The 16,965-nt window shown below is 45.3% G+C and overlaps 1 protein-coding gene and 1 long non-coding RNA gene across 3 annotated transcripts in view; both read right to left on the bottom strand.

Moving 5' to 3' along the window:
* The window catches only part of CCNYL1 (cyclin Y like 1), a gene marked incomplete at its 5' end in the record, with an annotated part of 39,355 nt that extends 37,169 nt beyond the window's left edge, over positions 1 to 2,186 (bottom strand). Inside the window, one exon of one of the 2 annotated variants that reach the window (XM_081095492.1) lies at positions 1,881 to 2,186. In XM_081095492.1, coding sequence (XP_080951618.1) covers positions 1,881 to 2,106 — 226 coding nt within the window. The remainder of the gene's footprint in view (positions 1 to 1,880) is intronic. The other variant, XM_081095493.1, reaches the window with a different exon arrangement.
* Positions 2,187 to 7,308: 5,122 nt separating this feature from the next.
* Positions 7,309 to 16,065, bottom strand: LOC308521987. Its single transcript, XR_013996205.1, has 3 exons — positions 16,024 to 16,065; positions 8,162 to 8,207; positions 7,309 to 7,972 (listed from the first exon to the last, which is right to left on the bottom strand). It is a non-coding gene; the product is annotated as an uncharacterized lncRNA (long non-coding RNA).
* Positions 16,066 to 16,965: the final 900 nt, after the last annotated feature.

Genomic DNA, 16,965 nt, shown 5'->3' with positions numbered 1-16,965 from the left:
GAAATTATAAAATATAAGCTGCATTCTAAAGAGGTTTTTAAGCACCAGAACTGAACTTGGTGTACCTATCACTTCCATGTCAGCTTTTCTGTCCAGTAGCTGTAGCTGTGTTACACAGTCATTTCAGATCTCTTTTTTGAAATATATTTTTGATTTCAGAGAAGGGAGAGGGACAGAGAACCTCCTGCATCAAGCCCGCAACCTGGGCTTGTGCCCTGACAGGGAATCAAACCGTGACCTCTTGGTTCATAGGCCGATGCTCAACCACTGAGCCACCACAGCCCGGCCCATTTCAGATCTCTTAAGTCTTGCTTTCTTCATTCGTAATATAGGGAGAACATATGCATGGGTCTTATTTGCAGTTAGCAGGGGCAAATGAGACATACACGAAAATGTGTTGTAAACCTTAAAAGAATACATAAAGGTCCTATTTTGGTCTCTCACTAACACTACCCATCTACTAACTGGTTCGTAAAATCACTCACAGGCTTACCTTACAGCACCTAAGAGCAAAGTTTTCACAAGGACTTACTTGCTTTGTGTTTAAAGGTACAATTAATTCACATAATTTGTTCCCTTTTTCCCTCACAATATTTGAATATTCTTAAAAGGAAGTACTTCCCAGTTACAAAGCCAAATCCAATGTCCACAGGCTTATTATTCTAACTTTTAAATAAAGTGGAAGCTCAACTAAAGTTTGAAAAGAGTAAGAACTATAAAACATTTTCTCTATGAAATCAAATAACCCCTGGCATTTACATGGAACAAATGGGCCTTTAACGTCTCATAACTCATTGTTTTCTACTTCAAAGAACAGTCTTTATGAGCCATGTTGCTACCCAGAATTATTTTAAAACAGACATTTCCTCTCTTCTCCCTCCGCCCTACCCGGCTGTTAGGTCTTGACAACTTTTACTGGACGTTCTCCAAGGTGAACGGGGTCCTACGGGCAGGAGGGGAGAGGGAGGAGAGCGGGCCACGGAGACCAGCACCGCTGGGCAGGGCCTGGCATCTGAACTCCCAGACCTTCCTATTACACATTAACGGCTACATTTATGTTTGTTAGCTTTTTCTCTTTTGAAACGTTGACCCACAGTCTCATGAACCACCCCATCTCTCCCTTAGAGCAGACAATGTGAGAGTGAAGTCTGGTAAGTCAGTGGAGTAAGACAAGGCATATTTGCATCCAAGTGGGAATTTTAGAGTAATCAGCCTTTAACATTGGGGGGGGGGGGGGGCATATTCTGTTAACATTCCACAGCCTTCAGGTCTTTTAAGTTCCCTCTCCCACACTTTCTTACCTCCTGTATTCAAACGACAGTTGGAAGAAATAAAGCAACTGAAAACTCCTATGCCGGTCTCTGTCCTGAACTTGGATAACCCACCCTCGAATGCCTGCGTCTGACCTGCCCCGAGCATCACCCACCTCCAGGGGCGGGAGGCCAGGCTGCCAGCCGGCCCCGACCCGGCCCCTCCACCTGGGCACCGTCTGGGCAGGTGAAGACGGGGGAGATCGGATGGATGCTCCGAAGTGGCGGTGGGAGAACCTATACCCGAAAGTCCCTACAAAGTCCCACCAGACATTCAATAAAGCCACGACCAGGACGGACGGAGGGCGGAAGGGTCTCGGGCTGGGCGGGCGGAGAAGGGGCCTGAGGGAAGAACTGGGTGCCGGGGGTGAACAGGGACACTGGCCCGCAGGACGGGAAAGACTAAGGGGCGGGACGCCAGGCGGAGCCAGCCTTCCGCCCGGTGCCAGCCCGGGGAGAGCCGGCTCCGGGCAGGAAGGGGCCCGAGGCGGTGGCTCCCTCCCGGGGGACCCTGGGCGCGACGGAGGCGAGAGGTGCCCCCAGAGCCCCCGCCGCCCACCGCCTCCTTACCGTCCGGCATCTCCCGGTCGCTGATGTGCTGCAGATGGTGGCCCTCGCCGGTGCCGAAATCCAACTCTGCGGGCTCCGGGGCAGCCGGCGAAAGCGCGGCCGCCACCGCGTCCCCGGCCGCCGCCTCGTAGACCTCAGACGGGTCGTCCGGCTCGGCCCGCCCCGAGCGCCGGCCCATGCTGGGGCTGGCATCCGGCTTCCCGCAACAGGTCAGAGTGTTCCCCATGGGGTGTCCACTCTCCTCGCCGCCGCCGCCGCCGCCTCCGTTCGACCCCCGGCTCCGCCGCGCTCCGCGGGCCCCCCTCCCCCAACAATGGCGCGGCCGGCACCGGCAGCCCCGGGCTGCGCCGCGCAGGCAGGCTCGGCCTCGCCCGCTGTCCGCTCGGCCGCCGGGCCGCCGGGCCCCGGGCAGGGCTCCGGGCCCGGCCGCACCCCCCGCCGCCGCGCCGCTACCGCCTCCCCCGAGTTGCCTAGTCTGTGAGGGCTGCGCCCAGCCCGACTTATTTAAAAGGGGTGGGGACCAGACCGGCGTCGAAAACTACAACCACTGCGAGAAGAGAGCGCAGCCCAAGCTCCTCCTCCGTCCGCAACCGCCTCTCAACTGAAAGCCGTTGTCCGAGCGAGCACCAGCCAACCGGAACGCGCTCTGGGATCACGTGGTGACGAGGGGCCAATCGCGCCCAGCGTTCTCGCCACGCGGCCCGCCTCTCAGAGAAGGCGTGACTCACCACCAGGCCCGGCCCCGCCCCCGCCCCAGCGGACCCGCCCCCAGAGGCTCCGCCCCCAGCCGGCGCGCGGCGGACCCGGGCTTCCATTCACCGCGCGGCGCCCGGAGCTTTCCGGTCCTGCGGGAAGCGAAGCCAAGTCCTCCGTCCCTGGGCTCTACGAAGCCCCCGTTGGTGAAAAAGCCAGTCGGCCAGCAAGTCGGATTCACCGGGTCTGACAGCTCATTTGATGTATTGCTCGGGAGTGCGCTTAGTTTGCCCGCATTTGGTGACCGTGTTTGAATCTAAATGCGCCTCCTCTCTGCCACCCACAGTGTTGGTGTTCGCCGGCAGCTCCCCGTAGCCACCCCGGGGCCGTGGTCCAGCTCTCCGAGCAGCGATGACTGTGCCCTGAGTGAGCCTCGAGGACACGTCACCCTGCACTTCCTCATCAGTGAAAGGGGACCCAGCTAGTCCCTCCCAGCTCGGGAACGCGGGGCGTCGCCAAGTCGCTTTCCCACGGCAGGAGGCCCCAGATTTTCTCTCTTTTTTTGGTAATATTTTCAATTTATCTTTTTACTTTGACAAAATCTGCAAACCCAGAACACCAATCCATCAACCAACTTGTCATTCGGAAAATTCTGAAAGCATCGTTTTCTTTTCTTTTTTTAACATGTGTCCATTCTTGCACAAAACAATTTTAAAACAGAAAGGAATGACTATTTTCGAACACATCCTCTGGAAGTGAGTGTAAATGCATGAAGCTGATGTAGTTAGTCGTTTCACAAGGCTTCAGTTTCTGGAACACTCCCAGGTTCATTGAACTCGGTTTTTTGGTATAAAGGCTGTATAATGATGGGCAGGAAGTGGCAACAAGGATGATTAGCCTGTCTCAGTTCTTAAGGCACACGTGCTCCCAACCCTCACAATGATACCAAGTTCTGCTAGTTTTATCCTCAGGTTAATCCAGAACTAGCCAGGGCAGCCCAGACTAGATGGTGTCACCCAGGCACAAGCAGCTTCCGCCAGGCACACGCTGCCTGTAAGCTTCAAATTGCTTCTTCCATATGGTTTACAAAGCATAAGATTTCCATAAATTTTCTCCCTTGCTAGAAAACGTTGTCTTCCATCTACTTTTAAAATATTTTATGTTGACTTTTCCTGTTAACACCATTACAGGTGCCCTCACTCCCCTCCCCCGCTTCGCCTGCCTCCACCCAGTTCCTGCCCCTCCCCCTCCTTCCCTGCCTTACTGAAATTAGAACCATTTTTCTTGCAATAATTTAACTTATTCTCCTGTTTCTTCTAGGAGCCTTTTTGACAGCAGCCTCCTCAGATCAAGCTGATGTTAGAGACGCTGTAGGAGTTTCATTAAACTTGACAGCAGGGAAAAGTTTGAAGAAGTCTTCTTAACCAGGTTTGTCCCCTAGAAACAAAGATCATACGCTTTAGGACAATCTTTTCCTCGTGATGACCCTATTGCCCTACTGTGCAGACAAATATGTTTTTTAAAAATATTTTTTAAAAATTGATTTCAGAGAGGAAGGGGGAGAGAGAGACAGAAACATCAATGATGAGAATCATTGCTCTGCTGGCTGCCTCCTGCACACCCCCCCACTGGGATTGAGCCCACAGCCCACACTCCGGATGTGTGCCCTTGACCAGAAATTCAGCCGCGACCTCCTGGGTCATGGGTAGGCTCAACCACTGAGTCATGCTGGCTGGGCGAGACAAATCTGTTTTTATCTTCACAGCATAGCATCCATCTTGAAGTACCTCTAGAATTTTTCTATCAGAAGGGATTAGGACAGCAAACTGGATGGATGTAGAGGCCAGGAAACCTATCTTAAGAGTCATATTACATTTGACACCTGAAACTAATACAGAATATTGAATATAAACTGTAATTGAAAATTTTAAAAAGTCATATTTGACCAGGAAGCACGCTTTTAAAAACAAACCAACAACTTTGTTTGCATTGCAGTGGGGGTGGGGGGTGAGGGTGGCAGGGGGTGGGGGAGGGGGAAGTTGGCGGTCTAAGGCCTTGGCTCCTCTGCTGAGCAGACCAGGCTTCTGTAGGGTGCTCATTCCATGAGCCTAGGTTGACTAATCCTCCACATCCCATGAGCTGTTCCTTCTCAGTCGTACTTACCACACAGATCAAATACTTCTCTAAAAAAATTAGTTATGCAAGCAGCACTCTGCCCAGGAAAAGCAAAGGAAAACAGACCACAGTGTCCAAATCCAAACTGCCCTGTTCTTTGCAGCCATAGCATGAGCGCCACCCCACCGTGGCCAACTAGTAAAACTCTACTTGTTCTTTTTCTAAAATGTATCTTCATTGTTGAAAATATTACAGATGTCCCCATTGTATTTCCCCCAATTGATTCCCTCTAACCCACACCGACCCCACCCGGGCTTCCATCCCACTATTGTCTGTGTCTATGGCTTATTCTCTTTATATATATATATATATATATGTTTTTATTGATTTCAGAGGGGAAGGGAGAAGGAGAGAGAGAGAGAGAAACATCAATGATGAGAGATAATCATTGACTGGCTGCCTTCTGCACGACCCCTACTGGGGATCAAGCCTGCAACCCAGGCATGTGGCCTTGACCAGAATCGAACCCGGGACCCTTCAGTCCCCAGGCCAACACTCTATCCACTGAGCCAAACTGGCTAGAGCTCTACTTGTTCTTTGAAGCTTATCTCAAGCAGAGCCTTCTCTGCCATGCTTCTCTGATTCCCTCAAGGCTGGAAGATTCTGCATCTTCAGTGCCATTAGTTCTCTGCAAACCCTTACTGTAGGGCAGCCCTGAATCATATTGCATGGAAACTGTTTACTTGTTTGACACCCCCATTAAACTAGGCACTCCCCAAGAACAGACCTATTTTATTGTTTATTAATCCCCAGCACTAAGTATAATCTCTGCCTTGTAGCTGTCTCAATATACTTTTCTTGAATGAATGAATAAATAAAAAGTGGAATTGAGAATACCAACAATCAGAATTGGAGAACTGTTATAACGATTCTGCCGGGAGCCAGTCCATCCTTGCTGTTTCAAGGGACCTGGCATATATGGCATACTGTTCTTAATATGTTTGCTCACCTTCTTGGCACTATGTGTTTTAACCAAGGTCTCTGAAAAAGGTTGTTTCCCCAGGTAGGGATTTTCCCCTGAAGTTAGGGAGGGAATAAAACCTCTTAACTAAGTGCCAGGCGGGTAATTAATCACTTTAACTATGAACAATCATGCTTAAGCTACATAATCTTTACTCCCTGGATTGGAGATAAGAAACGCTTTAAACCTTTGGAATAGAGATTGATAGGATTGGAATCAACTGGTATAAATACAGATGTAACAACACAGAACTTAGAAGACAGAACCTACACACAGAACGTAGAAGACAGAACCTACACACAGAACTTAGAAGACAGAACCTACACAGAACCTACAGACAGAAGAACTTCGCTGGAGAGAACATGGCAAAAGATCCTGGACTGAACCTGACTACAGAAATTGGCAAGAGAACCTGACTAGAACCTGGTGACTGAACCTGGCTGGAGAACCTGGACAGAACCTGGCTGGAGAACCTAGCGAGGGAACATGGCTACAGAACCTGGCTGGAGAACCTGGAGAACCTAGCAAGAGAACATGGACACAGAACCTGGCTGGAGAACCTAGCGAGGGAACATGGCTACAGAACCTGGCTGGAGAACCTGGAGAACCTACAAGAGAACATGAACACAGAACCTGGCTGGAGATCCGAAGCAGAACCTCTCTGGAGATCCAGACCAGAAGAGGAAGGAAAGGCATTCCTTCTTCGCCGACTCCGTCCACACCTTTGGGGACCCCTGGACCTGCTGGGGTTGGACCCCAGCACGATTCCTTACTTTTTCGTGTTCTTTATTCTTGTTTGTGCCTCTGCTTTTGGTATCGCAGCCTCTCTAGCATTTTTTAAAACAACAGCTGTTTTATAATGCTCACAATTTTGTGGATCAGGAAATCAGGCAGGGCACACTGGGGATGGTTTATCTCTGCTCCAGGATGCCTAGGGCCTCAGCTGGAGTGGATCTAGCAACTGGGCATGGCCCAGATGGCTCACCTGGAGCCATACATCCGGAGTGTCAGTTCCGGGTGTCAGTTGGGTTCCTCAATTCTTCTCCAGGTCATGTCTCCTGTGCCCATAATGGCTTCTTCCCTCACATGTCAGGTGCCTGGCCTGCGAAAGCTGGAACATGTGGGACTGGCCGGACCTCCCTCACAGCCTGGTGGTCTCAGTGTAGTCAGATTGCTTACTGACACAGATATACAGGGTGTCCCCCAAAAATGTATACATAAGTTAATAGCTGACAGCTCATTTTGAAAATGAAATGTATTTTAGTAAACACTGCCTTTAAAATTATTCAAAGTGTGTGTATTCATTTTGGGAGGACACCCGATATAATCTGAGTGTTTCACTTTTTTTTTTTTTTCATGTAAACACATGAATCTAAAAAGGGAAAAGTGTGGTGAGCAACATTCCATCAATTAAAGAAAAAAACTTTCAAAGCCAGTTTCTTCACTGTTGTGAAGCTCATCCAGAACACCACCTTATAATGGATGACGCTAAACGTCCTGTAAGTCCTATGCACTACTTGGCATCCGAGTGATCCCCCTTTCTTTTTGGTCTCTGAGTTTTTTAGTAGCTAGAAAGAAACAGATTTCTGCAGATGCTTTCAGAAACAAATTTGCCATAGGTTAAGTTTATTCCATGATGCCTCAATTTATGTGCTTGAGAACAACATTTATGTTACATCAAACTGAGAAAAGAGCAGAAATTTTCTAAAACCTACATGCTAAGAACATTCTATTTTTCTCTAGTGATTACTTTAATAGAGCAACTTAGAATCTATGGTATCAGCGGATGAGTTGTCCTCTGTCCAATAAAACCATTGCATGAAACCACGCTTTAAATATTATCTTTGCTACTTTTAACTTGCAATTTCCATGTGAATGTGCACCGTGAAATGCTTTACATGCATAAACTAATACCCACAAAATCCCACGACACAGTAATATGAAAGCCCCGCAGAGAAGCTCTCCACAGGGAACCCAGCTGACCTCATCACAGAAGGATTTTCCCTTCTCCTGGGAAAAAGATGGAATGAACACGCTGTTTGCTGTTGTCTATTTTTGAAGCAAGGTATGCCAATGTCAGTGTGCCCTTCCTCAGGAGTGGAGGAGTCTGTACATCTGCAAAGTCTGCTTAGTGCTCTTTTGGGTGAAAAATCATGCTTTGCTGGCATTTTATGTTTCTATAAAAGAACAGGAAAAACTTTGCCCCTCGGAGTTCTCGATGAGGTAAGAAGGCTGTGATTAGGTAGCAACTGTGATTAGGTGTCTGTAGAGGAGAAAGAAATGAACAGGGTTAGAAAAATACACATTCCCTACTGGTACCCTTCCAGGGCCTTGACTGAAGGCCAGACAGTCAGAGAGTGAGCCAAGCCAGTTCTGTGGCTCAGAATAATTGGGTAATTGATTGTAATTAAGTAGTAATTAATAATGACTTGAATAATTAAAGATTTCCTACCTTCAGGCTGTGGCTGGATAGGGTGCTGTGCTGAGCCGTAATGGAACTTGAGGGATAAGAGAAAACAGTAATACTTAGCCTGTCTTTACTAAAATTTTTGATATTTTGCTCATTATAGATTTTAACATGATTTTTTAAAAATAGCCCATTAAAATAGTACTGATCTTGATTACTGAGTTTTTTGGTGTCTCCTTAAATTTGGCACCTTTTGCGAGTGCCTTACTCACCTCCCCCCAGTGCAGGTCTTGAGCCCAGAAGCAATGTGATGGGTATTTGGATATTATTGCTTGGCCTGCCCTTTAAAAGGAACAAAGGGACAGCCAAATACTGGGGCTGCTCTCTCACTCTTCATGTCCTCAAATTTCCAAATCACTGATATCCAATTACAGTCTGCTCCAGAGTTGAGAGACAGCCCCGTCTTGTGTGTACCATTATCACCCCACTCTATGGACTAGAGACGTAGGCTCAGTACGCATGACACATATGCCTGAGAAGGAGGCAAGGGAGACCTTGAAGGCAGCCTGGCTGGACTCCAGAGGTTGTGACCTCAGCCACGGGGCTGTAAGAAATTGCCCACCTGCTGTGTGCCCCACCGTTCCGCACTGAAAAAGGTAAACCAGGTATTTTCTTCTCACTTATTAGTCAGTTACAAGTTATGACAGAATAGCTCCTAATAACTTAATAAGTTGCATTGTCTTTTTCCTCTTATGGAAGCAATATGTAATCACTGATGAAATGAGAAAATACACATCAATGAGAGAAATCAAACTAAATCAAAATCCCACCCCAAGAGCCACCTACTATTAGCATTTTGCTGCATCTCTCTCCAAGCTTTATTTTAATAAAGATAAATTATATGTGTATGATTTCAAAATGAAATCATATTCTACACATGCATTTTTTAAAACTCTGCTTTACAAAGAAAAACAATACACCTTTAGCATCTTTCTCTGTCATTGCTATTGTGCAGAGTAATTTGTAATGGCTTCCTAATATGTATTCATTTGTTCATGTTACCTACTCTCCAGGCTTAGGTAAGCTAGGCACTGGAGATACGTCAGTTAACAAAACAAAGAATTGGGACCCCTAGGGTTGACATTTAAGTAAAGGGGGGCCTTCAAAAAAATAAATGAATAAAGATGTGTCCGTCAATAGGAACACTATTTTGAATGTATCAGGGAGTCTTCTCTGAGAAGAGGCTGTTATGGGCTGAACTGTGCCTCCTCCCCAACCTTCCAAATTCCTAGATTGAAGTCCGAACTTCCAGTACCTCAAAATATGGTAATAAGTTAGAATGTAATAAGTTAGAATAAGGTAATCCATCATGGCTGGTGAGTTTTTAAGAAGAGGACGTGTAGACCCCAGCACATAGAGGGAACACGTAGGGAGAACAGGGCCATCTATAGGGTGTCCCAAAATTCACACAAGATTTGAATTTTGCGTGAGCATTAACAACAACAACAACAAAAAATAAAAGCCTAATTTTACTTGGTTTATTGAATCAGATTCTAATATCTGTTGCCCTTTAATTTCAATCCCTTCAATTTGATAAGCATTACCAAGTACCAATTATGGCCCAGGAGCAGGGACAATGAAGACCAATGAAGACCACGGCTTTGCGTATGTGCCAGCAAAGTCATGGAGGACATTTACCCCGATGTGCTATTCCATACATAACCCTATACTGTATACTTAATGAATCAATAAAACATTTACAATTTTTAACTATAAACCTGTGTTTTCTATCAAAATTACTTCTTGCGTGAATTTTGGGACACCCTATTTAAGCCTAGGAGAGAGACCTGGAGCAGGGCCTTCCTCATGGCCCTCAGGAGCAACCAATCCTGCTGGCACCTTGATCTTGGATTTCCAGCCCCAAGAACTGTAAGAAAATTAACGTCTGTTGTGTAAGCCACCTAGTCTGTGGGACTTTGTCCGGCAGCGGTATCTAATACAGGGGCAGAGAAAGAGGTCTGAATGACGTGAGAAGGTGTGCGCCCTGCAGTATCTTAAGAACAGTGATTGCAAAGGCCGGAAAGTGGAGTTTGGTTCTTTGCAATAGAGGAAAGCAAAGAGCCAGATTTCTGGAGGAGTATCTCAGGGGAGAATGGAAGGCGATGAGGTTAGAAGAGGAAGCAGTTTACCACTGGGTCCTAAAGCACCCTTACAGGCCTTAGAAAGGACTTCAGATTATATTCTGGGGGAAATAGGAAACCACGGGAGAACCATCAAACCTGACACTTGAACAGAGGTCCTCTACTATAGGTAGAGTCTGGTGCATTGAGGCTTTTTGTGACAATGAGGACCCAGGCCAGTGGCCCTCCCCTTCTTAGGCCCTTCTATGAGTATCCAGCTCATAGACGTACCACTGCCTGACTTTTTAATGCCCGCTCTCACCTGTGGTCGAGTGAGTCAGCCCAAGAGTCTAGGCTGAACTGGCACACTTACTTATGGCACCGTATTTTTGTTTATGTTTCTGAAAATATTTTATGCATTGATTTTTTTTTTTTTTGAGAGAGAGAGAGAGAGAGAGAGAGAGAGAGATCAGTTTGTTGTTCCACTTATTTATGAATTCATTGACTGACCCTTGTATGTGCCCTGACTTGGGATTGAACCCGAAACTTTGGCATATTGGGAGGATATGAAGCCTAGACTAGATGTACCAAAATATGTGTAACCCTCTTATTAATCAGCTAAATTATTTAGCAGTGCATCTGAAAAGTTTGCCCTGAGAGGCAGGGGGAGGGGCATCAGGGACATTGGCCCCAAGTCCTAAGCCCTCTTGGTGCCCCTGGCATCCCACTGATCCATCCTGCTGCCCAATCTGATAAACAATCATTTAAAATAAGCCCAGACTTTTCAATGAGTCCTCCACAGGATCACTCGGCGAGACTGCTCCTCCCCCACCACTCCCTTATTATGTCTGTTCCTTCTCTGTGTTTTAAACCCAAGTTCCAATCTTCACCCCAACTCAAGCCTTCCTAACTCAATTGTTCCAACTGCCAAGATTCCACCTTCCTCTTCTCTCCTTAACTCTCTCTCTCTCATTTCCTCATTCCTGACTTCCTGGGGAATGGAGAAATGAAAGCCTCATCTGATATCTGCAAATAAAAATTCAGGGAAGTGGACCAAGTACGGGAATGAAGTTAATGGCTACCCCACCCAATTTGGAAACTCCTGTTTTCCTATCAAGTCAGAGGTAATGCTGCATGAGCAATAAATGCCCAGTGTTGGACCGAACTTTGAACTGCATGCTCCTCTCAGGAGGCTTTCGTTAGTTTCCGCCCCCCTCCCATGTTACTGAGGAGTCCTCTCTCATGGAAAGAGCCCCCATCAGTAACTTCCTTTAAGAATGTAAGTAACTGGGTGGGTGGTTGGGAAGAGAGTAACCAAAGAACTTGTATGCATATATGCATAACCCACGGACAAAGATAATAGTGTGGTGAAGGCCTGGGGTGGGGCTAGGGGCAGGCTAGAAGGGTTAATAAGGAAAAAAGGGGACATCTGTAATACTTTCAACAATAAACATATTTTAAAAAAGAATGTAAGTAACTTATTTTTGCTTCCTACTTAGTCTTTCCATGTTCTGCACAGCCCCCTACCCAAGACCTACTGATTCTATTAACATTTACTTGTCATTCTTCTATAGGCTGCATTTTGATTATTATTCATTGAAAACAAGAGACCAAACTGATTATCTTTCTCAAAGAGCAACAAACCCATAAAACTGATAACAACAAACAAAACAAAAAAACAGGGCCCTGGCCAGGGAGCTCAACTGGTTAGAACATCCTCCCAATATGCCAAAGTTTCGGGTTCAATCCCAAGTCAGGGCACATACAAGGGTCAGTCAATGAATTCATAAATAAGTGGAACAACAAACTGATCTCTCTGTCTCTCTCTCTCTCTCTCGCTCTCTCTCTCAAAAAAAAAAAAATCAATGCATAAAATATTTTCAGAAACATAAACAAAAATACGGTGCCATAAGTAAGTGTGCCAGTTCAGCCTAGACTCTTGGGCTGACTCACTCGACCACAGGTGAGAGCGGGCATTAAAAAGTCAGGCAGTGGTACGTCTATGAGCTGGATACTCATAGAAGGGCCTAAGAAGGGGAGGGCCACTGGCCTGGGTCCTCATTGTCACAAAAAGCCTCAATGCACCAGACTCTACCTATAGTTACAGGGGAGGGTTGGTGGGTTGAAGAAAGACAGTATCACTGTCCAACTTAATTCATGACTTACCATCTCATTACTGGATCACATCTGTCATGAACTATGAGCCAATATTTTTAATAAATCCCCTAATGCCCTGGCCAGTTGCTCAGTGGTTAGAGCGTGAGACCTCAGATTGAAGGGTCGCAGGTTAAATTCCAGTCAAGGACATGTATCTCAGTTGCAGGCTCAATCCCTATTCCGGGTTTGGGGCGGGTGTGGAAGGCAACCAATTGATGTGTCTCTCTCACATTGATGTTTCCTTCTCTGTGTCTCTCCCCCTCCCTTCCACTCTCTCTAAAAATCAATGGAAAACCATCTTCGGGTGAGGACTAACAAATAATAATAAACACCCTAATCACCTTGGGAATAGTGCAATTATATTAAACTAAATGTGTTTGTGTGGGTTGAATTGTTTACTTACCAGATATTGACATTTAAAATATACCACAGCCCTAACCAGTTTGGCTCAGTGGATAGAGTGTCAGCCTGTGGACTGAAGGGTCCCAGGTTCGATTCCGGTCAAGGGCATGTACCTTGGTTGTGGGCACAACCCCAGTAGGGAGTGTGCAGGAGGCAGCTGATCGATGTTTCTCTCTCGATGTTTTTAATTCTCTATCCCTCTGCCTTCCTCTCTGTAAAAAAATCAATAAAATAAAATATACCACATCCCTAGCCAGTTTGGCTCAATGGATAGAGCGTCGGCCTGTGGACCGAAGGATCCAGGGGTTTAATTCCGGTCAAGGGCACGACGTACCTCAGTTGCAGGCTCCTCCCTGCTGGGGCCCTGGTCGGGGCCCATGTAGGAGGCAACCAATCAATGTGTTTCTCTCACATCAATATTTCTCTCTGTCTTTCCCTCTCTCTTCCACTTTCTCTAAAAATATCAATGGAAAAATATCCTCGGGTGAGTTTTTTAAAAAGAATAATAATAAAATAAAATAAATTATGCCACAGAGAAGCATTGGATATCTTGCTCCTGGGCATATGTCATCAGTTTGGCTCAAACTCTTATTTAAAAAAAAAAAAAATGCCACAGATTTAGTAACCCTCTTTTGGAATTTCTTTTTCTCTTCTTTTTCTTTCTGCTTTTGGATTGGTTTGGTTTCGTATGGACGTGGCCTGTCTCCTCTTGACCTCGGAAAGGCCTTCAGAAAACCTGAAGCCCAGGCAAGGTGACAGAGTCGGGCTCTCCAGCTCTCAGGGCCTCCTCATGTGACTTCTTCACTTAGAAAAATACAGGGTTGCTGTGGAAGACCCAGAGCCACGAGTTCTTTCCAGGCTAATCAGTTTCTGAATTCTAAGACTTTCAGTTTAATTTCACCATTAGGGGATTTTCTGCACCAGAAACACCGAGGCAAGACCAAAAGAAAACCTCCAGTGAGCCCACGTCTTCCAGGAGGAGTGAATCAGATATGCCTCTGGGATGAGGGAAGGGAGGGAACTGATTCTCACCAATTTGCAAAACTAGAGTTTAATCTTTGTGACTGCTAACAGGACACTAACATGACCCTGTGTTCAGTATAGAAATGACAGCATACAACTGTTTCGCCACATTTGTACTCCATAATCATACTGTCACCTTGGGCTTGAGGGAGCATGACACTGTTTGAAATTCCCCGGTGATGCCAAATATATTTCCGTCAACAGACACTGTTTCAAAGTGCCAGCACTCACTTTAGCTGATTACCAGGGCCTGACTCAAATCACTGAAGGAAACAAACATATCTTTCACTCACTCAAACGGTAAAACATTGAAAACTCAGAAAGTCTGTATTGAGTTGGGAAGCAGTAAAATAAGGCATCTCAAGAGAGGCCAATCAATGTTTTGTTTTCTTTCGTTATATTATTGTAACTCTTTTCAGTTCAGGTCTTTCCTCAGACATACATGAAAATATAGTTTATACCAGAGGTGGGAAACCTTTTTTCTGTAAAGGCCATTTGGGTATATATAACATCATTCGCTTAATATAATCACTTATTATAAATTCATGTTGCTATGAAAAATCTCCTAGATTTATTGAGTTTCAAGTACGGCCTGCAGTTGCCTTGACAGGGTCAGACCAAATGATTTCTCAGGCCTTATACAGCCACGGACCAGACGTTGTCCACCCCTGGTTTATATCAACTCATGATAGCATCTAATTAATTACTAATAACACATCATTGTTGGTAGAAACGTAAAAATCTGTCTTATACTACAGAACTATGCAATATAGTAAAATACCAAAGTAATATCTAATTTTGAGTATTTAATATGAACTAGAAGCTGTCTTATGTACTTTTATTGGTTGTTTTATATAAATCTCCCAACAACCTCATGAGATAGGAAAAATAATATGCTGATTTTTATTCTAGGGAATGGCTGAGATTTATATTGAGAACTTACTGTGTGCCAGGCACCATTCTTAGTGCTGTCCACATATTAACTCACTCTTTCTTCACAAAGCAGGTGCTCTCCTTATTCCCATTTTAGAGATGAGGAAACTGAGGCACAGAGTTGAAGTGGCCTGCCCAAGGCCACACGGCTGTTCATGACAGCCAGCACCCAAATCCTGGCAGTCTGGCTCCAAGCTCAGTCTCTTCCTTACTAAGCAGCTGCTCAATGATCGTGTGCCAAGCACTGTGTCAAGTGACCTTCGTGTGTAATTATCCCCCCTGGAGAAGCTCACTGTTTTCCCATTTTTCAGATGAGGAAAGTGAGGCACAGGCCACTTCTTCAGGGCTTAACGCCTGGTCTTGCCTGCCCCCAACTTCATATTCTCTCCATTTTAGTGCACAGGGACAGTGGGTATGGGTTCGAAAGGTGCATGCTGACTCCAAGGAAAAAGTAAACACATTGTGAGAGTCCAATTAATTGGGTTTTGAAACAGGAGAAACACCCCATAAACACACGAGACAGAGGAGGTAAGGAGACAGCACACGTCCCATTTGTCTCTGCACCTTTCAGGGTTCTGGCCCCGAAACAGAGAGTGAAGAAGCTGCCATCTTCAGAAATCTGCCGAGAAGGCATCCATCCGTCTCCAGCAAGCCTCACTTTGTATGGACTTGCCCGGGCTCGGAGACATGGGGTTAGCACCTACCCTCGTGGCTTCTGATTCCAGCCATTTCTTAGATCTTTGAGTTGTCACAGGCTAGTGGTGGAAACAGAAGAGAAACTATTCCTGCAGAATGAAAACCAGTTTGTCATTTTCCTGTTATTCATTTTGAGTTTCCTCTTCCTCACCACTGAACATTGTTAAGGAACATTATCTAAGTCCTAAATTGCAGTAATTTCTATTAGCTTTTTTCCTTGTGGGGCATTCTTATTAATTTTCAGTTATAGTTGACTTACAATATTATATTAGCTTCAGGTCTACAACATAGTGTCAGCTATTTACACACTATAGATTTCTATTGCGTTAAATTACCTTTTGACAATGCAGTCATTGCCTCAGCTTTTGACAGAATTTGGCAATAGAGCCGGCCCGGCCTGGTGCAAAAGACATTTCGCCTGTAAAGAGATGTTTTATTTTCCTGAACTGTGTACACGACTGTCACTTTTCTTTCTTCAGAAATGAGTCCCTTCTTACAATAAGCTATTGTCATTTCTTCTTTCTAAAGTCACCTCAGTCTGTTGTATTACATACATATAATCACAAACTGACTTACAGCGCTTGAGTCTTCAACCAGGGCTTGCTATGTCCCCTAGGATTATCGAGTGCACAAATGTGCATCCCCAGGCAGGGCCCTCCCAGTTCGAGCTCTGTGCCAGAGCCAAGTGCTGGGGCTGAGAATTTAATAACAGGAATTTATTATTCTTTGCCCCCCACCCCCCATCCCATGCCCCAAATTTATCTACAACTTCTCACCTTATTTCCAGATTTTAACATTATGACTTCTAAATTCTTTTCTCCGCTGTTGCAGAACCTGAAAGATAAGCAGAACAGTACTTCTACATATGTGTATAAGACAGAAAATCAGTTGTTGATTTATTTAAAATACATACATTTTTTAATTTTTTAAAAATGGTCGCTGTGGGGTAAATTGATCACAGGGTTAGTGTTGCTTCTCTCAGTTGAAATATATAAGAGATGGAGTTTGTGGCTCTAATAGGTGGGTTTTGGTTGAGTAGACATTTTAGTAAGCTAACCTAATTGTCAAAATATAGCTACAAAAGTTGTCATCAAATCCTAGAGAGAGTCTGGGAGAAGAGAGTCTGGGAAGGAGGTAGCCTGAGTTGCCTCGCTGGGTCACTGCAAACATATTTTAAAGGTCCAATGAAATAAACCTATACTCGGTCACCTTTGCATCTAACCAGTAAACTTGTTTTGCAGATGTTGTAAGTGCCCAGCAAATGCTCTTCTAATTGTAGTTTTCTATTTGCTGGTTTAGATCCTATAAACTGAACAAGAAGACAGCTGAATTCCCTCATTTCTATGCTTCCTCTTTTACACACACACGCACCAAATGTTCTACAGTGCATGTAATGATTTTAACAATGAGAGGAAAAAACACCATCCTAGGTTTATAGGGAAAAGCTGTCTGGCACGTAGTAGACACTCAACAAATTTGGTTGAATTAAAATAAAATACATTTAAAAACAAACTGTAG

Source organism: Myotis nattereri, assembly GCF_964212035.1.
Source record: "Myotis nattereri genome assembly, chromosome: 7".
NCBI classification, from domain to species: domain Eukaryota; kingdom Metazoa; phylum Chordata; class Mammalia; order Chiroptera; family Vespertilionidae; genus Myotis; species Myotis nattereri.
Note: the sequence above shows the minus strand (reverse complement) of the source record. Positions and strands in the feature narration are given on the sequence as shown.